Genomic DNA, 27,813 nt, shown 5'->3' with positions numbered 1-27,813 from the left:
GGACTCTCTCTCTCTCTCTCTCTCTCTCTCTCTCTCTCTCTCTCTCACACACACACACACACAGACAGACAGAGACACACAGATAAACGGACGGACGGACTATTATAAAATATGTTTATTTGTCTGCTAAATTACTACTGAAACATTACATTAGATAATAATGATGTCCTTTTTTGAGGTATGGTTGGGATTGTGCTGATTAAAAGTAGACAAAGATACAATAGCATGTTTACAGATGAAACTGACCTGCAGTTGAAACCCTGAACAGTAGTTTTGCTTCTCTGCTCCAGCTGTGCGCGTCCACAGTCCACTCCATTCTCTCTCTCGCATTGATTACTCTGATCCAAACCATATGGCGGAGGCGCTGAGAGCGCGCGAGTCACGACTAACCGATTCATGATTTACTAGTGATTTAATTATTGAATGGAAATAATCGCTTTAGTACATTCACCAACTAAACTCAAGTCTCAAAAAAAAAAAAAAAATCCACCAAGTGCTGGATCACAACAGAAAGAGCAGAGGAAGATTAGATTGGCCTTTCTACGGTTTATGTTACAATATAGCCTAGCATTTTCAACTCATACATTACATGTCACATCCTGATGTCACGTGTCATTACGGGACCTTTACGGGTTGTGTGTGAACACACACACAGATTCCGGGAAATCACTGGCAGTGTGAATGAACCAAAATCTAACGATCCGGGAACAATTGTGAAAGGGTCTTTACAGACACGCAAACAGACAGACAGACAAATATTGTTCCTTCATTTTTTAGTTACTTTCATATTTTATCAAGGTATCACACCTACTTTTATTTATAACTCTAGTTGATAAACAGGCTATTCACATGACTTAAAGCGGAGAATCATTCTATTCTTCACATAGTGACAATAAAACACAGACAGTATTTGAGTGTTTGCATGTGACAGACACAAAGTCAGGTTCTTCATTTAGAATTTAGAATTCTGTTCAATTATTCAATTATTCCTCTATTGTTTTCTAGACTCAGTTTCTGGGAACTTTCCGTGTGATGAAATGGGATAATGACTCGTCTAACAGGATGGAGATTATGATCACTGCCAACAGGTGAATAAAGCTCAAGGGGCGACTGATTCATTTGTTTTCATTTGAGCAAAGACAATAACAAATATTACTGCAAGCAGCAATTACCAGGGTTCAAGCATTTTAAGACCTTTGAGCAATGATAGACATTTTAAGAAAAATGATAAATAATAAATAATAAAAAATAATAAATAAAATAGCTAGAAGCATTCTTTAATGATTTATCACTTTTGACCAATAGGTAGCGCTACTCCCAGATTAATGTGGTATGGTTAACTAGGGGTGACGATGCCACACACATGGTTTAGTGCCAATATGCCAGTGAATTCTAGAGAAACAGCCTTAGGTCCATTTTGGCATTTTTCATATCTCCTGACCACTAGGTGGCACTGCGCTGAAATTGTGCAGGTAACCTCAGGACATGATTGTCATTACAAATGTCAAGTTTGGTCTGAATACGATAAAGCATTGAGGAGATTTATCTTTATGTAATATTTGGAGTGCTAGTTTTATATTTATTTTGTGCGTTATTTGAGAATGGTTAGGTCTATTAAAAAGCTTTTGATTACTTCTTGTTTTGAAACTTTTTGTATTAATACTGGTGAAAAACAACCTTGTTTGGTAGCAATGTTTTTTGAGATACACCAATACCCTCATAGACATGGCTGGCACTTTGGACAAAGACACTGCATGCCAAATTTTAAGTCATTCAGGCTAATGGGTGTACAGTAACTGCCATTTTCAAGTTTGGTGAAGGTACATCATTCCATATAGCCATTTCAGTAAAATGGCCTCACCCACTTTGAGTGTTTTTGTGTGCTGGACTGATGATGGAACTTCAACTAGGTTTTGACAACTTTTGCTAATAAGACTCTAGAGAACTTTTTTGCCCTGTTTTGGTTCCAACCGAGTGAAAAACATAGGACTAGTGCGCAAAAGTCTGTTTTAAATGACATAAATGAAATTTTGTAAATCTTGAGCCAAGGATTCCAGTGATACCATTGAGTCTGTTACAAACGTCTAGGTCTAGGTGTTATGAGCTTTTTCGCATTTAAATCACTGTAGTGCCCCCTATTAGCCAACTGGGTGAGACTTTGCCAGTCTCCTTAAATTGAGACCTACCATCTGGCCAAGTTTCAAGTCTCTAGGCCTTACGGTTTTGTCTGTACAATGTTTTACAGCAGAATAATAATAATAATCCTTACAATTACAATAGGGTTCCCTTTCAAGCGAACTTCGAACTGCGTCCTCTAGGGGTCACTATGGGGAACACCTCGTCGTGACCCGTGTCTGAAGCATACAAATGAAAAAACACCAACGAGTTGGCCGGCGACAGCCTCTGACGTCACTACCGGTGCGACTATAAAACAGGCACCGGGAAAACACGTCATTCTCTTCTTCGTCTTCACTGACTGTTTTGTTTGAAGCGTGCATCTGAAAGAACCGGTAAGAGCGCTCTCTTTCTCTGTCTATCATGGCGACTACTAGCAAGCGTTTAGACAATGTATGCATCCGTGTCGGCGTTATTTGACACCTGATGACACACACGATCTTTACGTGATTTGTTTGGGTAAAGAGCATGCACGCGATGTCTTTGAGGAGGCAATCTGCGTGCATTGCGAGCATTTTTTCAAGGAAAAAAGCTCCGCTCTCGTTCGTCTCTCTTTCGAAAAAAAAAAAAAAAAAAAAAAAAAGGCAGCCATCTGCTTCCCGCAGTTCAGCACCTGCCGCTGCTGAGGCACGGAGGAGAATGAGCTTGTGAGAATTTCAGGTGGATCTGTCTGAATGGTTTAAAGAGGGACTTTCCCTTTTGCGCTCAAAATGGCGGCGGACGAAAGAGAGCCTCGGGAGGATGATGTTATATCTTTAACACTTTCTGATACTGAGGTTAGTGCTCTGGTGGGGTTTTTACCCAGGAAAAGCAGGAGATATTTGAGGATGGTGAAGAAGCTGAGGCTGAGCCTTCTCAATTCTCCTGCCCTGCGTATGTAGAGCTGTTGGAGTTTATGGATCGCGCCTCGATGAGCGTTATCTTTCCGACCATAGCCCTCCAGCTCAGGTGAGCCTTCCATTTCTTCCAGAGATCGAAAGGAAATGAAAGAGGCCATTTTCTTCTCGCATCCATCGGTTTCGGCATAAGAGTTTTGCCGACATCGAGGCGATGCACGAAAACGGCTATGAGAGGATGCCCCCTGCAGAAAGAGCTTTCATTCTGCAGGGGAGACATCCTCCCTTAATCTCCCTCCTTGCCATCTAAGCCCCTTCAAGCAATGCATCTTGCTTAAATGGCAAGGCATACGCAGCAGCAGGTCAGGCTGTGGCTTTATTACAAAATAAATGCTTCAAGCATATCAGACTGATCTGCTGAGAGACCTGGATAGAGGCGAAGGCCTTTTTCCTGATCAGGTAGCCGTGCTGCGCCGCACCACAGGCCTCTCTCCGAGCTACCAAGCAGGCCGCCTCTGCCAAGCGCAGGACTATGGCGGCCATGGTGGTGGCGGAGAGACATCTGTGGATGAACCTGGCAGACATCGGGAAGAAAGAAAAGGCTTTTTTCTTCTTGATGCTCAGGTTTCGCCTTCTGAACTTTTCGGTATTTCCGTTGAGACGGTGATCGAGAGAGTTCGGGGAGACGAAGGCGCACTCCGCTGCTTTCAGATTCTTCGTTCCACGAAGGTCCAGGTCTGAGCCCGAACAACATAGGGGTCCTGGCCTGTCTCGATCTGAGGATCAAAGACGGGCACAGAAGGCTAGTGTCGCGACTCACGCTCCTCCCCCACCTGCGGGCAGGGTTAAGAGGAATTGTGGGTCACAAGGGAGTAAGCAGAACCTAAGGGATGTGATCCAGACGAGGCAGCGTTCTCGTCTGAGTCAGAGTAATACTGAGGTATCTACTCGTTTCCATTTAGGGATTTTTAACTTCTGCTTTTATCCTCCCCTTCCTAATTCCCCTGTAACCACCAGTTCCCCACCTGATCGAGGTTAGGTGGAAACCTCTAACGCATAACAGTCTCCTATGCTGGACCTATAATGTCTTTGGCTGGTTCTATGTTCATAGCAACCACCTTACTGATGGTCCGGACTAAAAGGAGGCGCCCCTTGAGCGGGGCTCCAGCGCAGGAGTGTGGGAGTATAAAAATAACCCTTTCTGTATATACTTATGTGTAAATTGCTGGTGGTTATGTGTCTACTAATAAACTCTGTGAGTTTCCTTTGCAGTGCTCAGTTACAGTGTTTACTAAAACACTCGTCAGCACCAGCCATCCGGCTTCATGTTCCGGTATTAGGCGGCTGAGATCACAGGTTTCTGCGGGAGCCTCCTTGATCATCAGGCCTGGCACAGCACTGCAGGGAATTTCATGGATGTCCGGCCAGGTCACCCTGAGGGGTCTCCTGGCCGCTTAGGTGCTGTCGCATCCAGCGGGAAGTGAAGGGTAGCAGTTACAGAAGTCTTCTTGTATATGCTGCCTCAGGTGATGCTCCCCTCGCTAGAGGTTTATAAAATTCGAGCTTGCCTCTCCCGTGCGGTTCAGCGCCTCTGCGATGCTTAGGAACCTTTAGGTACACACGCTAAGCTCTGTGTACTTTCTGAAAACCACACATAGTGGTCAGTGTGCACGTGAACACTTTGCGCACTTTCTAAAAATCCACGTATTGGTAAGTGTGCACGCAAGACTCTGCGCACTTTCTGAAATCCTGCATGGTAAGGGTTACGCGCTCCGCCTCGTTCCCTTTCTTGAGATGATTAGACCTTGGTTCCTTGGGCTCCATTCAGCCAGTGTGTATTTGTTTATACACTTCAAGCATCGCTTCCCTCAACATGAGGGGCTGTTCGGGTGATTCTCGTGGTAGTTTAGCAGCGCTCCCCTTTTCCAAGAAGGGTCGCCTATGAGCGTGCTAGTCTGTATTCAGGAGTTCTCCTCTCATATGAGACTGAGTTCACTGTTTTTCCCAGAGCGCTCCAGCATTATTTCCACAGATCGAGTTGATGACTCTCAAACATACTTTTTTGAGATGCACCATTCCATCTATGAGCTGCTCTATCAGAGTGCCACGAGAGCCCTTCCTTAGAACAGTATTTGAAAATCCATGATATGGTAAGTGTGCACGTGAAGTCTTTGCACACTTTCTGAAATCCACACTGTGGTAAGTTCGCACGCTAGTACTCTGCGTTCTTTATAAAATCCTATATGGTGAGGGCTTCGCGCGGTTGCTTCGTGCCCCTTTCTTGAGTTGATAAAAGCCCCGTTCATCTTGGGCGCCACTCCACCCATGTATCCTCGGATACCTATCTAAACAGGGTGTTGCTACTGGAGATCTGTTGAGACAGCTCCTTCAGCAAGCTTTTGCGGAAGCAAGCTGTAGCCCCTGCGTGACAGGCTAGACTTAGTATAAAAAATGCTAGGTTCCTAGCCGTATCACTTTAAAGGAATCTTTCCTGATTCCAAGCCTTTAGCTCTACCACCGGGCTGAGGCCCTAACAATTAAGTTTGGTATGTAGCTTAGGCCTTTGGCCGTAAGGGGTATTGTCACAGACAGCCGTCTAAACGTCCCGGGGGCAACTCCCATTGAAATGGTAGAGTTGGTACTCAGTGTTCACCATGATTCTGGCCTGCACTCCCCTCAGCATGGCGGCGTGGGTATACTGTTTCCCCATAGCGACCCCTAGAGGACGCAGTTCGAAGTTCCCTTGAAAGGGAACGTCTCAGGTTACGAATGTAACCATGGTTCCCTGAGTAGGGAACGAGACACTGCCTGCCATGCTTCGGACGCAAGCTTCAGACGAAGAAGTGAATGACGTGTTCTCCCGGTGCCTGTTTTATAGTCGCACCGGTAGCGACGTCAGAGGCTGTCGCCAGCCAACTCGTTGGTGTTTTTTCATTTGTATGCTTCAGACACGGGTCACGACGAGGTGTTCCCCATAGCGACCCCTAGAGGACGCAGTGTCTCGTTCCCTACTCAGGGAACCATGGTTACATTCGTAACCTGAGACGTTCTGGTGCTTCACGCTTGAACCCCTAATAATCAGCATTCTGGGCTTCTGATCCATGTTGTGAAGGTAAAGAAAAATTAATTTATTGTATTTCATGTTCATCTGTGAGTAAATTCTGTATGTTTGTTCACAGTGATAACAATGGAAACATGAGTGATACGGAGGTGAGGAGGAGCGTCCCGGTGCAGTTCGCCGTTGATCTGGCGATCAGTCTGTGAGTCACATCAAAAACATCTGTCCTTGTGTTTCAGTTTGATCTGCTCTTCACCTCTGAATGACTAAAACTAAAACTTAACACCAAGTCTACACCTGACGCGAATGGTGCGTTTGACGCATTCAGTGTAGACAGCCTCATGGACACACCTGGTGTGAATGTCTAGCTATGTTCATTCTTTTACTAACTAACTAACTAACTAACTAACTAACTAACTAATTAACTAACTAACTAACTAACTAACTAACTAACTAATTAACTAACTAACTAACTAACTAACTAACTAACTAACTAACTATGTTGTAGTTTCTATTTTAAAGGCTTTATTGATGACAAAAAAAGCACTGTATTGGTTTTATCAGCAGTTATAGCTACAGTATGATCAATATATATGTATAAAATATGACCAAACAAAATGTTACTGTTTGTCAGAGTGGCTGAAGACTCTGTGACGTATATGAACTTCTCTCTGGAGGACAGAGGTCCAAAACCTCTCAACATCACCTACAAGGTCAGAGAGTCAAACAAACATCTGCAGTTTCCCTCAAATACAGCATTTATTTCACGTTACATTACAGTTATCTATCTGAGAACTAGAGTGCAGATGTGACAGGAGGTGGTTCAGAGGGATCATATTGCTGTGTCTGTGTATCTGTATGTGTGTGTGTTTGCAGGTGGAGAATAGTGGTCGTAAAGATCTGCCGGTGTCAGTCACGCTCACCCTGCCCTGTCAAACTCCACATGTGATTTTAACACCTCACACCTTCAGCATGCATGAGGTGCATCACTCTTTCATCAGCTCATACCATCAAATCATCGTGTGTTTGTTGAATAAACATATTCTGTTCTTCTCTCCAGAACTCAGTGCTGTGCAGCAAGTCAGATCCACAGGTAAAAGATCATAGAGCCCTTTTACAACTGCTATTAAAACGATCGTTCACCTAACACTCATTTTTCTGTCATAATTCATCTCATCCTCATGCTGTTCCAAACCACTGACTAAAACACAACAAGACATCTCTTAAAGGGTTAGTTCACCCAAAAATGAAAATTAGCCCATGAATTACTCACCCTCAAGGCATCCTAGCCCTAACTGCCATTAAACAGCTTGGAAGATGAAGATAATTTTTTAATATAACGCTGACTGGACTCGTCTGAAAGAAGGACGTTATATACTGTACGCCTAGGATGGATTGAGGGTGAGTAAATAATGGGCTAATTTTCATTTTTGGGTGAACTATCCCTTTAAAATATCTTCTTTAGGTGAAGATATTTTCTGAAGAAAGAAACTTTTTAGGGGAATGATCCCTTTAATATCAGATCACATCCAGTCACAGTAAAAACACGTCTAAAACACATCTCATTCTCCACTTCTGCCCACTTGATTCTATTGTTTCAGGATGGTCACTGCGGGAAGTTTGAGTGTTCTCAGTTTGATCTGAAGAAATCTTCAGCAGTTCACTTCAACCTGACAGCAGACGCAAGACTCCAGAACGTGAAAGAATACGAGAGCGTGAGTGATGAACTACAGCACTGCACAATCACAGACACGTGAAACATGCATCCACAGACACACACATGCTGTCATTCATCTGACGAAAGCAGGGTGTTCAAGAGTTATTAAGTTTAAATCTTATGTTGATCCCAAACTGTTTCTTCTGCTGTAGAAATATTCCTTCTACGAGTTCAGGAAAGATAATGTGTTCAGTATCAGCGCTGAGCTCAACTACAACACAAGGCTCTACAACCAGACGTCAAGCGAACTGAAGGTGAATCCACATCAGACATGAACCAATGATTAGCTGCTGTTTTATGTCACGCTAGCGCCAGACAGGTCTGAGATCAGCAGGTGTGCAATACCTGGAGGTCATTCACATAACCTGCAGTCCATTTCACAGTTTCAGAGCCTTTAAAATGAATCAGACACTGATGAAGCTTCTACTAGAACATAATGAAAACATTCAGCACTGGTAAAAGCTATGATTGATGTTGTGCTTGTGCTGCCCTCTACAGACGAGAGCAGCTGCAGCACAGACTGTGTGTGATTATCAGTGTGAGTCTGAACTCACAGCACACACCTGCAGCTCATGAGCTCGTCTGACAGTATTAGAGAGGCAGACTGTTCTATCACATATTTTTAACAAGAAAATATTGTTTTTTCTTTCTGCAGTACAATCCCCACAGATCCCAGGTACCCACTGTACTTCTATACTTTTATTTTTACACTCTATGTATTTTATGTGTGTTTATGTATTTAAAGTATAAAAATCTTACTAGTCTCAGTGGTTGTGATCATTTTTTTCTCAGACTGAGGTGAAGGTGGAGTTTGTCGTTTCCTCCCAGTCTAATGCTGATTGTCTGCACTGGTGCAGTGGGCGGGTTCTTCTTCCTCATTATCATATTGTTCCTTCTGCTGAAGGTAAGAACCAATCAAGACACCTTACAGTTGCACATTATCATATTGTTCCTTCTGCTGAAGGTAAGAACCAATCAAGACACCTTTGGGTTTTTAAACGAAATCGCCCTGATGAGTTTGTTCAAGAGGATGAAAATGTAAACTGCGGCTGAAGACTCTCCTCTCATGAACGTGAATGCTAAAGGAAAAACGGAGTCGCTGAGAACGACAGCACAGAGAAAGAGAACGGAGCGAGAGAAACGAGCCCCAGTCCTGACCCTCCAAACACAGACCAATAAAATCTCACTTTATTTCCACACAGCAAAAGTAAAGATGTTTGTTTGGATAGGTGGTGTTGAATGGTGTTTTAAAGGTCTAGTTGTATGAAGATATGATTTAAGGTTCAGTATGTTTAGTTCAGTGATATATACAGCATGTTTAGCTTTGTTTATGTCTTGATCTAGTGACTTAAATTGTAGTTTATTTTATGATAACTCAGTTTTATTCAGATTATATGGGGCCTTTTCTATTAAAAGTATTGAGTTATTATTGTTTTTATTGATTTTTGGTAGATGGCATCTTTTTTCTTCTTGATCTATCTTTTTAATCTCAAAGAAAGTGTTCTGTAAGTAACCTTCACAGAATATTGTTAGTCATTTGAAGAAGAGAAATGAATAATCAGTATAAATAAATCAGTTAACTGAATGAGATATTGAGTTATTGGTATGTTGATGTTTTAATGGCACTATGGCCACAAGAAAATAATCAAAATCAGCAAACAACACACATTTAATCGACGACTAGAGAATATAAAAACAATCCACAAATTTATAGAAAAAAACTTTCAGTACACCAAAAACTCCATAAAGCAATTTTTGAATGAGAGTTCCTTAAATTCAGTATGGCCTCTTAACATGATTAAGGTCTTTTATCATCCACTCCAATAGAACATAACATTGTGTTTATTGTAAGTGTGCTGCAGTTTTGTTGTCTGTCCCTTTAAATGCTTGTGCAGACGGATGCTGATTGGCTGTCAATGGTTTTTATCACTCATCAGCTGGAAGCAGAAAAAAACGAATTAAACTCTGGAAGTGATTTAAACAGCATTGTTCCTCTGTGCCTTTATCATTAAAGTTGAGGTGTGGATTTCAGAGCTGCAATGTATTCAGGCCTGTTTCTAGTCGTAGGCGAGCTAGGCGGTAACCTAGAGCTCCACCAGCTGGAGGAGTGCCAATGAGCACATATACTGGCACTACATTATTATCAGGGTTGTGATAAAGAGTGGCACTGCCACCCTGAAATATGATTGCCGCCCCACTGCATCCCCCAACATCATTGTGCTGGAGTGCTGTCAATCTGACGATGCCTGTATGCCACTGTTTCAGAGCACTGTCACTTGCTGCCGGATTGTTGCATGCAAAGTTTTCGTTTGTTGTGCTCAAAAACACCTTTTTTTCAAATGGGGTCAGTACTTTGGTAAAGTACCGCTTTTTTCCCTTTTTCTTTCCAAAGTTCAAAGGCCAATTTAAAGTATTAGTACAGTAAAAAGTGCACAAAATTAGTATTTTGTTAAGGCAGTATTTGAGGAAGTCGAGAAATTATGGTGCAAAATTGGTCCAAAAGGTGTGCGTTTTTGCACCAATGCATTGTTAAAGGATCACTGTGTTGTGTAATATTCCCATATAAAAACTTTAACAGCCAACTAAAAAAAATATTGGTTGTAGTTAAAAGTCACTAATTCACCAGATCAATATAAAATTCTTTATTAAACCGATTCTTTACAGAAGTGTTGAACAGTGCGTTAATGGGAGCAGCGTCATACCACACACCAGAGGAGCATCGTGTCATTTAAAGGGAAGATCATGTCAAAGAGTAACAAAGGAATAAATATCTGGATTCTGATTACTTTTGTGTGACTGATCAAGCTTTTTTTTTTTAAGTAGTTTGTGGTAACAAAGGTTTTTATAGGTTTGACTGAAATAATAATGAAAAAAACAAAACAAAAAAAACAGACACTTTAAATCAGGGATCCTCAAATCTGGCTCTTGAGATCCACTCTCGAGTTTATCTCTAACCCTAATCAAACACACCTGAGCATGCTAATCAGTGTCTTCAGGATCTTTAGGGTGCTTCTCAAAGACAAGGATCCTTGGAAGGCAGCCTTTGTTTCGTGTCCTTCATTCAGCTGAATTTTAGGGATGCATGGGATGTATCCTCCATGACCTTCAATCACCCACAATCCTTTGTACACATTCCATTTCTTGAAAATAAACTGAGCTTGTCTGAATTTATTATGAAAATGTAAGACAAAAATAATTAATGGTTTCGGACATTAAAGGATAGATGTTATCTTTTGTTTTTGTGTAAAATTTACTTACTAAACGCTAAATTGCCAATATGTGTAGTCACAGGGAGACTAGATTGGGGACTGTGATTCATTGTACTGCATTAATAGAAGAAAAATAATATAAAGATTTGTAATAACAAAGTTTTTTTTTTCCAAAACAAAGTTTTATTGGTGTTTTTGTGGCCGTGACGTTTGAGGGCGGGGGAACAGGGAATATGTGGACACAGCCATGCACACTTACTAGGACTGTCTCATTCTAGCGTTTAATGCTGAGGAGGAACTCTAGCCTACATAGACTCTGAGGGACTGAACAAGGAAGGACACACACAGCCTTCGGTTGAGAAGCACTCTTAGAAAAATCAGGCAGGGGAGTTTGATCAGGGTTGGAGCTAAACTCTGCAGTGCACTGGCCCTTCAGGCACGATTTGAAGAACACTGCTTTTAAATCAAACATTTCAAACAACAACAAAACAACCCCAACACACAAACAATTAAAACAAACAAAGCAAAAGAAACAACAAAAGACAAAAAAAAAAAACAGAATATAGATTAAAGACAAAAAAAAAGTAGTCATTAATAATATGTAAACGTATCCAAATACCAGATTTTTATGCATTGTATCTACACTCTAGTCTGGGACCTGATGCATAAAGCATTCTAGGCACGTGCCTATGCTTAAACATTCAGGGGAATAACAATGAAGAGAAATATATATATTATAGGCTACTACGGGCTGCCTACACCAGCACAAGAACTACAACCCCTTAAAATATTGAGCAAATAAATTTAACAAACAATAGGACTAAACATGACAAACTATTTCTATGTTTTCCACCATTTATTATCCACAGAAATGCTCTCTCGCTCTTTCTCTCTCTCTCTCTCTCTCTCTCTCTCTCTCTCTCTCTCTCTCTCACAATTGTCAACAGATTACAAGCAATATTATTCATTAAATTTAACACATTAGAATTAATCAAATGAGATGCTTAACAAGCAAACCATCAAATGAGTTAAAATAACATGGGAAAAAAAAAATTAAGTAAAATTTACACAAAAAATATTGGTTTGGTTCGTTGGACAAAAACACGACAAGACAACATGAGGCTGCAGCCTGCAGATAGAGGTGGGGTTGCACGTGTCACCCCACCACATTTTAACCTATAGTTTGGCGATCAAGAACACTAATACGCATGCCACCGTGCCTTTTTTCATCAATTCATGTTTTTGTTGCTTACATGGAAGATGATACGGCATGGTGTTCAAAAGCTTATGTTTCAAAGCCCCCAAACAGAGTTATTGAAGACACCTGATGTTAACAAACAGAATCACTGAAGGAGAAAAATCTATATTTTGGTTACCATTACGATGGTCAGTGTTTGCTTTAGTTGGGCTCTTGACCCTTAAACTGCTAAATAGTTTTTTTTCTTTTTTTTGGTTGCTGTAGTTGTGATACAGCAGCTAGACAAGCCAAGCGCACAAGAATGAAGATTATTGATCATCATTCATCATCATTTGACCTGGATTTCTGAGGTTTGGGGTGTGTCTTACCGATTAACAGGTGTCCTGTGTTTTTTGTACAAATATAAGGTCTGGTATTTTCCACACATAATCAGGGGGAGATTCCCTAGAAGCGCTTCTGAACAAAAATATCTTTTTAACACAAGAAACAAGAAGAAACTCTTTCATTTAGGCACCACAGCATCAAGAATCAGCCTGAGGACCTCAACAATGGTGACCATCAAAAAGCATGTTGCACTGCATTCTGGGTGCCACCAATCAAAACTCACTTATGGTTCCCATCATGCTTTGCAGCATGAACAAATTACGAGCTGAATTGATTTATACTTATTCTTTCTATTTTCTTTTATTTTTACACATTTTTTTAGTTTTTAGCAAATGAGTTCAGATGTTCAGGTCAAATGATGATGATTATGTAAAATCATAACCAACACCACCTGATAATCTTTATTCTTAGCTTGTCTAGCTGTTATAATTCAGTTACAACAGCCATACAAAATGCAATTTTTAAAAAAGTCAAGGGTCAAGAGCGCAACTAAAGCAAACACTGACCACTATAATGGTAACCAATAATTTACCCTTTTCTCCTTCAGTGAATTCTGTCTGTGAAACTGTTAGGTGTCTTCAACAACTCTGATTTGGGGGCCATAAGACACAAGTTTGAACATGATTCCTGTATCATATCTTGTAAGCAACAAAAAATGTGAAGTTGTAAAAAGGTTGACGTCATGTGCATGCTAAATGCTTTTCACAGGGTGTGTCATGCTTTGGTTGATTCTGCTTGTTAACCATCGTTCTCGTCAAAATGTTCAATCATCACTCAGTTAATCAATTAATTATCACTACATTAACTTTAACTCTGCTTCAGTGTTAATTTAACACTCCTATTTTAACACTTTCACACTCTTGAGTCTGGTCTCACATGTACTCCCAGCAGAGTTAATTTCGCTCTGGATTTTTTGCTGTGTAGCATCTTGTAAAACCCTGAAGGAGTTTATTTTGCAAAATTATAATGACTTTGTGACTGCATCAAGTTCATAACTCAGCATATAATACAGACATAAATAATAAATGAGTTTAAATAATTTCAGCTGTTGCATGCTAGTTTTAATAATTTAGATAAAAATAAAAAAAAGCGTTGAAAAGGTTTACTTTAAAAGACTTTTCTAAGTTTAAAAGAAAACAAAGAAAAGGAGTACACACACTTCCCTACAGACCCGAAGCGGAGGGTTTTCTGGCACTGTAGCTCAAGCTCTGAGGAATCTGAGCAATCTCTCATCACATACAGACCAGCATCATCAGCAGAATGGAGACGCACATCTGGATTCCTCTTCATGTGGGGTGAGCGAGTTTCGTTATAAGATCCAAATCATCCATTAGTAAGTATGTGTGTAAGTTTCTGTACTTGTGTATGTTGTGTTGGTCTTGAGTCAGTGAGAAGTTTATGTAAAACAATTTGTGTTCATTTAGATGTGTGTTTGTGTGTGTTGTGTGTGTGTTTGTGTGTGTTGTTGTGTTGGTGTGTTTGAAGAATGTTTTTTCTTACATTTACATTAAGTTGAAGCCGGAGCTCAGCTTGTGTGTGTGGTGTGTGGTATACTGAGTTTATTGTTGTCAATAACTCACAGCTGCATGGTTTGGTTGTTTCTGGAGCCAAGCTCGTTTCATCTTCGAGAGAGGAACGGTGTCCGTAACGCCTGCCGTTTGTTTGTTTTCCTGACAGTTAACTCAGTGTAAAAAAACAAACACTCGCGTGAGTCCCCCGGTCTTTGGTGCGGGGTAATGCGGCACTTCTGTTATTACGCTGTTCTCTGCACCGGGAGAGATTCTAGCTCTCATATTAACTGACGGAACTCTGATACTGTGAAGACAATCTCCTGAACTCCAAACTGAATGTCAGAAAGGTGATTTAAGCAATTTTGAGCGTGGCATGGTTGTTGGTGCCAGACGGGCCAGTCTGAGTATTTGAGTATCTGCTCAGTTACTGGGATTTTCAAGCACAACCATTTCTAGGGTTTACAAAGAATGGTGTGAAAAGGGAAAAACATCCAGTATGCGGCAGTCCTGTGGGCGAAAATGCCTTGTTGATTCTAGAGGTCAGAGGAGAATGGGCTGACTGATTCAAGCTAATAAGAGAGCAACTTTGACTGAAATAACCACTCGTTACAACCGAGGTATGCAGCAAAGCATTTGTGAAGCCACAACACGCACAACCTTGAGGCGGATTGTCCATCCCTTTATGACCACCATGTACCCGTCCTCTGAAGGCTACTTCCAGCAGGATAATGCACCATGTCACAAAGCTCGAATCATTTCAAATTGGTTTTTTGAACATGACAATGATTCACTGTACTAAATGAATGGCCCCCACAGTCACCAGATCTCAACCCAATAGAGCATCCTTGGGATGTGGTGGAACGGGAGCGTCGTGCCCTGGATGTGCATCCCACAAATCTCCATCAACTGCAAGATGCTATCCTATCAATATGGGCCAACATTTCTATAGAATGCTTTCAGCACCTTGTTGACAGAGGTGGATAGTCCAGGGGTCAGAAAGTAAAAGTCCTGCCATATGTTTATTCCACCCATGAACTCAGCAGCTGATTTCACCAGGGGAGCAATCAAGTCATTCCTTCCAAGTCACAAACGAGTTTCAAGTCAAATCCCAGGTCCTCAAAGAGTTAAAGTTAATGAGATAATTAAGTGACTAATTAAATGATGATTTTGCATTAGTGATGAACACCTGCTGTTATTGTAAATTACAAAGGATCAGATGTTAATGTTTTATTGGTTAAAATGATACCACCATCATGGAGATCATGTTTTGATTTAGTTGTGCTCTTGACCCTTGACTTGTTGTGCTAGATCTTTCTCTGTAGTTCTATATGTGGTGTTGTAGGGAAGAGAGAAGAGCGAAGAGAGATCAGTGATATGAATTAAACGTGTAGTCACAATGAGCTGGTGTGATTATATTCAAAAGTGTTTGTTTTTTTTCATAAGTTTAGATTTTGAATAATCATCCCAGTGAAACTACAGCATGCAAAAGAAGTACTGTTATAATATTTATAGAGAATACATTTTAAATCTGTGTAACACATACAGAAATTTGAACTCCAGTGCTTTTTAGACACACACAGATATCAAGAACTAGCATATGAATCTCTACAATGGTGAAAATCAACAAAATGCTTCATGTTGCAATACATGAAAAACTCCCATAATGCACTGCAGTATGAATAATTATTTGTCACCACTGTTGAGGATCATATGATAAATGTTCATAGCTAAATACCTAATCCTAAACAGGGTTTTTTTTTCTCTTAATATTGAAGTATTATGGTGGCAATGTATAATGAGATATCACTCTTTTTTTAAAGAAGAATAAAGAAATTCAAATCAAGATCATACAATCATCAAAAGCATAAGTTACCTTCTAGCTCAAGATTGCTTCAGCATTGCACAAACGCTTGCTATGAAACAGTAATGCATTTGCTTAGAAGCAAATTTATCAAAACTGTTTAAAAGGCTCAAGAGTCCAACTGAAGCAAATACTGACCACAATTATGGTGGCAAGTTTTTTTTTTTTCTTTTTCTTTCAATTGATTTCATCCAAGGCTGTGCTTAAAGTCAGTTGTAGTTCTTATGTTTCTCTTTTCTTCAGTGATGTTGATTGTTAACAGCAGGTGTTCATCACTAATGCACAATCTTCATTTAATTAGTCACTTAATTATTTCATTAACTTTAACTCTTTGAGGACTTGGGATTTAGCTTGAGACTCGTTTGTGACTTGGAAGGAATGACTTGATTCCTCCTCTAGTGAAATCAGCTGCTGAGTTCATTGGTGGAATAAACATATGGCAGGACTTTTACTTTCTGACCCCTGGACTCTCCACCTCTGGTAATGATAGTAATTGAACATTTTATTCAAGCAGAAAGCAATTCAACTCAAAAGCAGTTTCACAGACACTCAACATCAGAATAAGAGGGTGAATCAGAGTAATCTAGACTAGAAATCGACACTTTAGACTTCTGTAGTTTACTGTGATTGTCTCCTCAAACACTTCAGATCAACAAATAAGACTCATGATCACAGCTAGAATAAGATCATATTAATATAGAGCTGCTTGTGATGGAGCAAAACATGAACACATCAGAGGTTTTGTGTCCCAGATCACTGGATAAGACAATAATGACATTTTGACATTTTCCTTCTAACAAATTTGAGATCAGCTGATTGTTATTTTATAAGGCAGGGACCTCAATCAGAACCCATACATTTACAATAAAGAATTATTATATTAGATAATAAAAGCAAAACCACAAGACGAGATGAACTCTATTTCTCACAAATCCCCTTTTTCTTCTCAGAGCATTTTTGATCATTCCAGCTGTTCAGCGGTGACCATCCCGTCTTCTCTCTATTATAATTCAGTTCAATACAGTCCTCATTGTTAGCGTTGTTTGGCTCACCTTCAAGCCAAAACCTGAACAACATGCATCAGAGGTTCAGTTTTTAAGGAGCACAATTTATGAATCAACAATACTCAGTATAATATCATGTTTCAAGAGTAAACTAAAGTAGTACAGAAGCTGGAGCAGAAGTGAAAAATAGAAAAGAGAAAGTTTTCTTTGTAGAATTTACAATAAAATGTCTTTAATTGTGGTTGTTTTTTTGTGGAAGAGTTTTCTTTTTTGCTTTCTTCTGAAGGTTGTGATTTTATAATGAGAATCAAAAAGACTAAAACAAAAGAACACACAGTGATTTTCAGCTCTAGCCCTTGTTTCAGTGTTGAATTATCCACCCATGATACACTGGTTCTCTGTTTCAGACAAACCAATCCACACTCTCTCACTGACTAATGAAGATATGAACCTCTGTGTGAAGAAAAACAGGAATAAGTGTGATTACTCTCATTCATGAACAGACACTCACACAAACTCACCTGCTTCTCTTCAGTGTTGATAATGACCAGATCAGCTCCACGATCCCTGCAGTACTGTCTGCTGTTAGACCAGCTCTTCAACTCAGTGGACACGAAAAACAAACTAACACACTGTAAAATCCGACAAGTAACTTAACTCAAACCGTTTGAGTAAACAGATATCCTTAAAAACCTGACAAGTTGGGTTTACTCAAACCGTTTGAGGAAACCGATTGCCTTAAACCTTTTAAGTTTTAAAACTAACACACTGTAAAACCCGACAAGTAACGTTACTCAAACCCTTTTGTGTAAACAAATATCCTTAAAAACATGACAAGTTGGGTTTACTCAAACCGTTTGAGGAAAACCGATTGCCTTAAACCATTTAAGTTTTAAAACTTAATAGTTGTGAGTACTCTGAACTTAATTCAGTTGAGTTCACTGAAAGAAGATATACATTGCAATTAAGTAATTAAGTGATTAATTGAGTGATAATTGAGCATTAGTGATGAACACCTGCTGTTAACAAACAGAATTACTGAAGAAAAGAGAGAAAGGAACTACAACTGACTTCAGACACAGCCTCACTAAAACCTGACAAGTTATGCTAACTCAAACCGTTTGAGGAAACCGATTGCCTTAAACCATTTAAGTTTTAAAACTAATAATTTGTGAGTACTCTGAACTTAATTCAGTTGAGTTCACTGAAAGAAGATATACATTGCAATTAAATAATTAAGTGATTAATTGAGTGATAATTGTGAATTAGTGATGAACGGCTGCTGTTAACAAACAGAATTACTGAAGAAAAGAGAAACACAAGAACTACAACTGACTTCAGACACAGCCTTAGATAAAATAAACTGAAATAAAATACATTAAATCTCTCAAGATCTGATTAAACAACCCCACAAACAGCATCACCAGCTCCACTTATTAATAACCAGACTGACTTTATTTCTGTCAGACGTCTACAGAAGATCTGATTGAGAATTAACTAAGGTTTAGATGTTGATTTATGTTTTCATTTAAAGTAACCATGTTAGAGATCAGTGTTTGCTTTAGTTGGGCTCTTGACCCTTGTTTTTCTGTCTTAGTTTTTTCTCTTGCTGTTGTAACCATTTGTTGTAACTCAAAAGCCCAGAGAAAATATCATCAGGTGTTATACACACACTCTCACTTACGAAGCTGCTTTTATCCAAAGCAACTTACAGTGCATTCAGGTTAGCATTTTGTTTTATCTAACCTGTATCTAGATGTTGGTTTTTATACTGTATACTGGTGATGATAATCATTGATTATTTTACTGTTTGGAATCTAATCTCTGATGAAATACGTGTTGTGTAATTAGTTGGATTGATTACAATAAAAGTGATTCTAAGAGACAGTGGTTCTGTGTTAATCAGTTAATATAAAGAATTTTCAAAACAGTTTAGGTTTTCTGTGGTGTTACATAATCACACACAGACATCAATAATCAGCATATGAACCTCAACAATGGTGACCATAAAAAAAATAAAAAAAAAATACAAAAACAATGCAGCAGAGCATGCTGGGAGCCATGGATGAGTACTACAATAGTACCCAGCATACACCAGCATTGCAGCATGTTTTTTTTTTTTTTTTTTTCGTAACCATTGTTGAGGTTCATATTCTGATTATTGATGTCTGTGTGTGACTAATTGACACCATAGAAGAACCAAACTGTTTGGAAAGTCCTTTATATTAACTGGTTATGAAAAAAAAACACTGACTTTTTGAATGGCTTTCATTGTAATCAACTGAACTAACTATAACACACCTATTTATTAAGATTTTTGAACTCTGAACAGCTCCATAACTGATGATTATCATCACCAATATGCTGTATAACAATCAATACCTGATCATATTTTTTTTCTGGGTTTTTTTTTGAGTTATAACAAACATGTTTCAAAAACACATGGTTACAACATCCAAAAAATTTTTGAGTTATAAGACAGAAATCAAGGGTCAAGAGCCCAACTAAAGCACAACACTGATCTCTAACATGGTTACTTCAAATGAAACAATAAATCAACATCTAAACCTTAGTTAATTCTCAATAAGATCTTCTGTAGACGTCTGACAGAAAATAAAGTCAGTCTGGTTATTAATAAGTGGAGCTGGTGATGCTGTTTGTTAACAGCACTGTTTCATCACTAAAGCTCAATCAGCACTTAATTAATCACTTGATAACATAATTGCAAAGTTTTAAAACTTACATGGTTTAAGTAAAGACAATCTGTTTACTCAAACGGGTTGAGTTACTGTGACTTGTCAGGTTTTACAGTGTGATAGGAAATGTGTGCGTAGTTGGTGTACACTGTTAAAAATAATACACTATATTTACTTAATAAAATTGTGGCAACAGATTACAAGCAATATAATTAATTAAATTTAACACATAATAATTAATTAGAATCAAATGAGATGCTTAGAAATTAACCATTCAAAATGAGTCAAATAGTACAAAAAAATAAGTAAAGTTTTAAATGATAATAATAATAATAATTCTTTGAGAAAGAAAAACAAAACACTATGCTAATGAATACTATGTTATGCATACCAGGCCAGTAGTTGGCGATCAAGAAACACAGCGCAAAAATGTAATTCACAAATTCATGTTTTTGTTGCTTACATGAAGATGATACAGGCATCGTGTTCAAAAGCTTATGTTTTCAAGCCCCCAAAACAGAGTTATTGAAGACACCTGATGTTAACAAACAGAATCACTGAAGGAGAATAATCTACATTTTAGTTACCATTACGGTGGTCAGTGTTTGCTTTAGTTGTGCTCTTGACCCTTAAACTTTTAAACAATTTTTTTGGTTGCTGTAATTGTGATACAGTAGTTAGACAAGCCAATAAAGAACAAGATCAGGTGGTGTTGTTTGTTTTGACATCATTTGATCTGGATTTCTGAGTTGGTTGTGTCTTATCAACAACAGGTGTCCTTCAGCTGTGCAGTATAAGGTCTGGTATTTTCAGCATAATCAGAGAGATTCTTAGAAGTATTTCTGATCAAAACATTTTTTAAAAAAAAAGAAAATTTCTTTCGTTTAGGCACACAGACATCAAGAATCAAGCTTAGAACCTGAACAATGGTGACCATCAAAAAGCATGTTGCACTGCATTCTGGGTGCCACCAATCAAACTGAACATATGGCTCCCTTCATGCATTGCGGCATGAATAAATTATGAGATTAATTGTCTTAGATTTATTCTTAATATTTTCTTTTCTTTTTACGCAATTTTAGTAGCTTGTTTTGTGATGCTTACAGTTCATCTGTTAATCTAAATATGCCACCATTCTTGAGATTCATACGCTGGTTCTTGATGTCACTGTGTGCCTAAAACAAGGTTTCCCTTCCCCAGTACAATTTTTTTTCTTAAACAGAATTCTTGTACAATTTTTTTTACAGAAAATTTTGGCTCTTCTATTGTTGAATTACAGGGGCTGCTATATTGAATGTTAATTTAACTCAGAGAACAGGCTCTACTTATAACACTCAAGCCAAACAATGATTATGTAAAATCATAACCAACACAACCTGAATAGTTTTACTCTTAGCATGTCTAGCTGTTATAATTCAGTTACAACAGCCATACAAAATGCAATGTTAAAATGTCAAGGGTCAAGAGCCCAACTAAAGCAAACACTGACCACTATAATGGTAACCCTATAAATTTACCCTTTTTCTCCTTCAGTGATTCTGTTTGTGAACTTTAGGTGTCTTTAATAACTCTGTTTTGGGGGGACTGAAGACACAAACTTCTGAACATGATGCCTGTATCATATTTATGTAAGCCAACAAAAATGTGAATTTGTAAAAAAGTTGACGTCAGGTGCATGCATATAATGTTTTCACAGGGTGTTTCATGATTGCCAACTACTGGCCTGGCATGTATAACATAGTATTCTTTAGCATAGTGTTTTTGTTTGTTTGTTTGTTTTCAATGAAATCAATATTTTTGTGTAAATTTTACTTAATTTTTCCATGTTCTTCTACTTATTTTGAATGGTTGCTTGTAAGCATCTAATTTGATTATTTCTAATTAATTCTTATGTGTTAAATTTAATTAATAATATTGGATATAAAATTGTAAACAATTTTATTGAGTAAATAAAGTGAATCATGTTTTACAGTGGAGACTTTTGTTTGAGTCTCCTGCTTCTCACACTTGTCTCCTGAGACAAAACATCTAACACTCTCACAATGTTCTCCTTTTAAGCTTTAGAAGAGAGCTCATCATCATCATCATCATCACACACTGTGCTCAGACTTTTCTCCTACACTTTTCTCTCACATTTGTCTCCTTTAGAAGAGGTCACAACAACTTTACAAAGTGTGCACCAAGTCAAGTACTTGACAGCTACTAAATAACGTAAAAATAATCCATAAATTCAGAGTTTAAGGCTATATTAAGAGTGAATTTATGCAGAAATAAGGTTAACGTTACTCTTAATAGTTGACACACAGTATGAGAATAGAGCTGTGCAGGTTATACTGTAGCGCACATCATTTGTTGTTGGAAACAGTAATGTACCTGATGACTTTATCAAAACTGACTCACAGAATTCTTAAAGTCACATTAAATGTCTTATGATTCAAACCTTGACTAATTTGATTATTAACACATATTATATGATAGAAATGTTTGAGCTCATATTGAGACATTTGACTTGTTGCACACTTTGTAAAGTTGTTGAGATCACCTCTGAAATAAAGAGGAGACAAATGTGAGAGAAAAGTGTAGGAGAAAAATCTGAGCGCAGTGTGTGATGATGATGATGAGATCTCTTCTAAAGCTTTAAAGGTGAACATTGTGAGAGTGATAGATGTTTTGTCTCAGGAGACAAGTGTGAGAAGCAGGAGACTCAAATAAAAGTCTCTATTTGATGAAAAGTAACTTCATTTCTGTCTAGGAGGAATATCTGAGATGTTAAAGAGATCTCACTTTTGATTTTTTCTTTCCTCTGGAGTGTGCTGCTGTCACCCCACACTTTTGCCATTCCACCCAAGACTACATCCCCCATGATCCTCTGCCCTGTTTCATCATCACTGATTGTCTGCAGGTGTCACTCATTAGCCTCTTTAGCTCATCCTATATAAGCCCGGTTCACACTGTCATTCATTGCTAAGTCTTGCTAGTGTCAAGTGTGTTTCTAACACTGGTTTTACACTGCAAGCGTGAGCAGTGCATTTTTCCCCCCCAGTGTGCATGTTAATCAATGAGTGCATTCACAGGTCTATTTTTGCTGCGCTGCTGATGTACAATTAAAATGATAGTACACTTTTGATGGACAAAATAAATATTTCACACAAAGCCTGCTAGAAATGCACAGAACAACAATGTCTAGTGTTTTAACACGAATTGGAGTATGACATGAAAGAAAATTAAGAATAAAAAATATGTATAGAAGATTTACACATTTTAACATTAATTTTTTGATTGCCATAAGCATTACAACTTAAAACATTTTATCAAACTCACAACAAACAACTTATCTTGCTCAGGATCTTAAGTTACAATGGAGGAGGATATAATCATTAAAAATTCATTAATCATTCATTTTTGACAGCTTACATATTGTATTCTGTAAATATTGCACACGTTCACTTACGATTGACGTGACAAACTTACGCATTTTATTTATTTTCAGTAATAATATTCATAATATTCTCACTCAGTGCCGTTTCTAGGCGTAGGCGAGCTAGGCGGTCTCCGAAAGCACCACTAGTTGAAGGGGTGCCGATGAACGCTCATACTGGCACTACATTATTATCAGGGTTGTGATAAAGAGTGACACGGTCACCCAGAAATATGATTGCCACCCCACTGCATCCCCCAACATCATTGTGTTACGATGATCAGAGCGTAACCAAAGTCTCTCTGTCAATTGCTGCTTGTTTGTTGTACAGCAAGTTATCACCCTGCAGCCCAAGACGGGTGGTGCGTTTTTGCATTGGATTGCATTTTGCATTGTTAAAGGATCAGCGTGTCATGTAATAAAATGTTCCCATTTAAACTTTAACAGCCAATTAAAAAAATATTGGTATAGTAAAATTAGGTCATTCACAAGATCAATACATCCTTTATTAAACTGCTTTGTTGAGTTTAATGCATCCTTACGGAGGTGTCGAAATAATGAATGAATTAATTCACTTCTAACAGGACTTAATGGAAGCAGCGTCATGCACAGAGGGCAGAGTGTCACATTATTTAAAGGGGATGTTCACAACTTAATGAGTAGCAAAGGATTAAGTAGCTACATTGATTAAACAACTGACACTTTAAATAAATGTTTCAAGCAGCAAAAACAAAACAATTGAACAAAAAACAGACAAAGACAAAAAGCAGCCATTGATAATATCTAAACGTATCCAAATCCAATTGTAATAAAATTAATTTGTGTTATTTATGTCTAAATTATGTGCAGTGTCTTCCCAGATAGCAACATATTGTCTGCCCAGATCTGGCCCACATCTGGCACATGTGGAATGATGATCTGGCCCACATGTAGCGTGGAATGATGGTACTTGGGCGGACCGCTCCTGTTTGCCAGATCTGGGCCACAAGCAGGCCATAGCAATGCCACATGTCAGGCAAGAGCAAAGAAAAAACCCACACTGGATCTTATCTGAGCCACAAACTATGTTATTTATAGAGTCCTCTCAGCTTGTCTAAGCTTGTTTACAAGCAAAAATCACTGAAGGAAAGAAGAGGACAGAAAAAAAGAGATGAACAGAAACACAACAACTGATGAAATAAATGAAATCAACTGAAGATAAAAGACATTAAATCTCTGAAGATCTCAGCAGAGGAGGATAATTTTTTTTTAACAACCCCACAAACAGCATCAACCAGCTTTCACATATATTACTAACCAGACTGACTTTCTGTAAGAGGTCTACAGAAGTTCTTATTGAGAATTAACGGGTTTAAATTTAATATTTGTTTCATTTGAAGTCACCATAATGGTGATTCGTGTTTCCATTAGCTGGGCTCTTAACTCTTATTATTAATCTTTTGTTTTCTTCTTTGGCTGCTGTGCAAGTGTGTTTGACACATTTGCAGTATGTGATAGTTTTGTTGTTGATGGTTACACAATTACCATGTAACAGCATGATTATCTGAAGTCTTTTGAATCCTGAAACTGAAATGTAATGCTTTTGCATTACAAATCCTGTGTTACAGCAATTTTTTGAGTTTAAAATGTCAGTTTAAAAGTATACAGAAAATTCAACAGCACTGACACACACAGATATCAGCAATCAGCATATGAATCTCAACAATGGTGACAAAATATTCAACTAATCGGATCAATTCTGGACATCACAAAAAGCTACTAATAGACCCAACAACAAAAACAGCCAAAAATATTAAATAAATGTATAAAACAAAGTTAGAATTACAGTAAATAATAGGATAATTCAGCTGCATAATTTATTAATGCTGTGATGCATGCTGGGAGTTTTGTACTGTGGTACCCAGCATGCATTGCAACATTACACTTTATGTTGTCACCATTGTTGAGGTTCATGTGTTGATTTATGATGACTTTGTGTGTTAGCGTGTTTAAACTTTTTTTTTTTTTTTTTTCAGTTTTGAACTATTTTTTTTTTTTTGTTGTTATTATGCTGTAGTGTTTTTTTTATGGTGAATTTTTTTTTGGCAAATCTATTTTTTTAAAGTCAAATAACATTAATGAATGTCAAGAGTTCACTATCATCAGCTGAAATAATTTTGTCTTTGTTACTGCAAATATATATTTGATAAATACACCATTACAGCAAACCAATAAATAAAAATTAATTAGCTGTAATAAGAGTTAAGAACCCAGCTAATGGAAACACGAATCACCATTATGGTTACTTCAAATGAAACAAACATTAGATTTAAACCCTGTTAATTCTCAGTAAGAACTTCTGTAGACCTCTAACATAAATATAGTTTGTCTGGTTAGTAATAAGTGAAGCTGGAAATGCTGCTGTTTGTGGAGCTGTTTAATCCACCTCTGCTGAGCTCTTCAGAGATTTAATGTATTTTATCTTCAGCTGAATTCATCCAAGGCTGTGGCAGTCAGTTGTTGTTTCTGTTCATTTCTTTTTTTCTGTCCTCTTCTTTCCTTCAGTGATTTTGCTTGTAAACAAGCTTAGACAAGCTGAGAGGACTCTATAAATAACATATGAATATTTTGTGGCTCAGATAAGATCCAGTGTGGTTTATTTCTTAGCTCTTGGCTGACATGTGGCATTGTTATGGCCTGCTTGTGGCCCAGATCTGGCGAACAGGAGCGGTCCGCCCAAGTGCCATCATTCCACGCTACATGTGGGCCAGATCATCATTCCACATGTGCCAGATGTGGGCCAGATCTGGGCCGACAATATGTTGCTATCTGGGTTGGGTTCTGGGCAAGTGCCATCATTCCACGCTACATATCTAGTGGCAATACAAAGATATTACAGCTAATAAATTGTGCAAAAATGTTTATCTTTACAAATACTGTAATACAAATGATAGGGATTTTGCCTAGGGTGTCAAATTGGCTAGAAACGGCTATGTTCTCACTTAACAATTAGCTAAAATTGAATGAATATTATATTGCTCCAGGTCTTCAGTTACAAAAATGGACAACAAGGCTCAAATGACAAAGGACACAAGATGAACACAGACACAAAAATCTATAAAATATATTTACAGCTTCTAAGAAAAATATTAATCTTTAAATTACGATTGGCTAGAAACGCATAGCCTACTTTTTTATTCAGCTCTACATAAATAACTTAAAACATTTTGACATTCTTACTTAGCCTCACGATTAGTTAAAATCCAAGCGTCTCCGGATGTCTCAACAGTCTCTCTCTCGCTTCTCCAGCGTCTCTTTCAGAGGCCTTCAACATCGACACTGAACATCCACTGAGATTTAACGGCACGCCAGAAGATTTCTTTGGTTACAGCGTTTATCAGACCGAGTTTGGAAACAGGAAAGCAGTGAGTCAGACACACACTGGTTGCTATGGGTGTTTCTGTGTGGTTGCTAGGTGTTTTCCTGACGGTCTTGAGTGTCTGATTGGTTGTGCGGGTGTGTTTCTCAGGATCATTGTTGGAGCTCTCCATTAGAAGGAAACTCAACAGGGGAAATGTACAGCTGCACAGCAGATCTGCAGTCCTGCCAACAGCTGCAGCGGCCAGGTATCAGCATCAACAGACATCTATCAGTGACTGCTGTGGACTTTCACTGCTTTATACTGAGCTGATGACCTCTCTCTCTCTCTCTCATCCTGATGACTCTCTCTCTCTCTCTGCTGGGCTTTAACAGGTTCAGAGAGCGTCCGCTTCTTCGGCATGTCTGCTGCTGTGTCTTCTGCTGCTCTCACTGTAAGTTCAGAGTCTCTGACAGTCAAACCTCCTTCATGAGATGTTAATGATGTGTGTGTGTGTTTCTCAGAGCTGCAGTCCGTATTTTCCTCATGAGTGTGATGGAAACTCGTATCTGAACGGCGTTTGCTACCAGTTCAACAGCAGCTTACAGGCCGTCTCCAACTTCACCGCTGCTTACCAAGGTCTGATGAGTCTCACACAAACCAAGACTTCATGCAGTTTAACCATCTCAGACTCTAACACTGTACACCATGTGTTGCTTTATTTCATTTCATTTGGAGGTGCATTTATCAACAGCTCAATTAAAGATTAAAGACATGATATTATGTTATATTTGTTATATTTGAAGTAACAGCAGAGTTTGTGTATGTTGTGGTGTTTCTGCAGAATGCAGCAAGAGAGAAGTCAATCTGGTGTTTCTCTTTGATGGATCCAGCAGTATGAAAGGAGTCGAGTTTGAAATGAACAAAAACTTAATTAAAGATGTTATGAAAAAACATTCAAACTCATCAATAAAGGTAAAACAATCCATCAGCTAATAATGTGGAACATCACCACAAATCTGATCACTAACCAGCAGAATCAGCATGTGAATGTCCATATTATAAATATGTGTATTGAGGTGTGAACGTGCGGTCTAATGATGATAATGTTGTTGTTTGTTGTTAGTTTGCTGCTGTACAGTTTTCAACAGATGTACGAACTGTGTTTGACTTCAACGATTATCAGAGCGGCTCCGCTGAAGAGAAACTCATGAAAGAGAGACACATGAAATCTCTCACAAGCACACACAAAGGAATCTACTACGTTCTGTGAGTGAAACCTTCATATGATTATGAGCATTCACTGAATTACACTTCAATAGTCTTGAGTCTTAAGATGAAAATTAATCATGGTTCATGCTGTAGTTTTTCTGGACTGCTAAACACTGTTGCTGAAGTTGACTTTTGTT

General features: G+C 38.4%; 2 protein-coding genes and 1 long non-coding RNA gene across 3 annotated transcripts in view; all 3 read left to right on the top strand.

Moving 5' to 3' along the window:
* The first annotated feature begins 501 nt into the window (after nucleotides 1-501).
* Nucleotides 502-10,518, top strand: LOC109082665 (integrin alpha-M-like). The gene is made up of 10 exons (XM_042716054.1): nucleotides 502-1,088; nucleotides 6,191-6,271; nucleotides 6,704-6,782; nucleotides 6,946-7,050; nucleotides 7,130-7,162; nucleotides 7,671-7,784; nucleotides 7,939-8,040; nucleotides 8,442-8,462; nucleotides 8,579-8,690; nucleotides 10,451-10,518. Exons 1-10 carry the CDS (start codon nucleotides 1,033-1,035, stop codon nucleotides 10,516-10,518), a joined length of 771 nt encoding a protein of 256 aa, XP_042571988.1. The 5' UTR covers nucleotides 502-1,032.
* A 3,306-nt stretch (nucleotides 10,519-13,824) lies between these two features.
* Nucleotides 13,825-26,467, top strand: LOC109082661. Its single transcript, XR_006153804.1, has 2 exons — nucleotides 13,825-13,872; nucleotides 26,356-26,467. It is a non-coding gene; the product is annotated as an uncharacterized LOC109082661 (long non-coding RNA).
* A 29-nt stretch (nucleotides 26,468-26,496) lies between these two features.
* Nucleotides 26,497-27,813, top strand: part of LOC109080644 (integrin alpha-L-like) — a 27,465-nt gene continuing 26,148 nt past the window's right edge. Inside the window, 6 exon segments of the mRNA XM_042716053.1 lie at nucleotides 26,497-26,508; nucleotides 26,576-26,672; nucleotides 26,800-26,858; nucleotides 26,929-27,043; nucleotides 27,249-27,379; nucleotides 27,531-27,673. Coding sequence (XP_042571987.1) covers nucleotides 26,497-26,508; nucleotides 26,576-26,672; nucleotides 26,800-26,858; nucleotides 26,929-27,043; nucleotides 27,249-27,379; nucleotides 27,531-27,673 — 557 coding nt within the window.

This window comes from Cyprinus carpio, chromosome B1, assembly GCF_018340385.1.
Source record: "Cyprinus carpio isolate SPL01 chromosome B1, ASM1834038v1, whole genome shotgun sequence".
Classification (NCBI taxonomy): domain Eukaryota; kingdom Metazoa; phylum Chordata; class Actinopteri; order Cypriniformes; family Cyprinidae; genus Cyprinus; species Cyprinus carpio.
The sequence above is the reverse complement of the archived record's forward strand: the minus strand, read 5'-3'. Positions and strand labels throughout refer to the sequence as shown.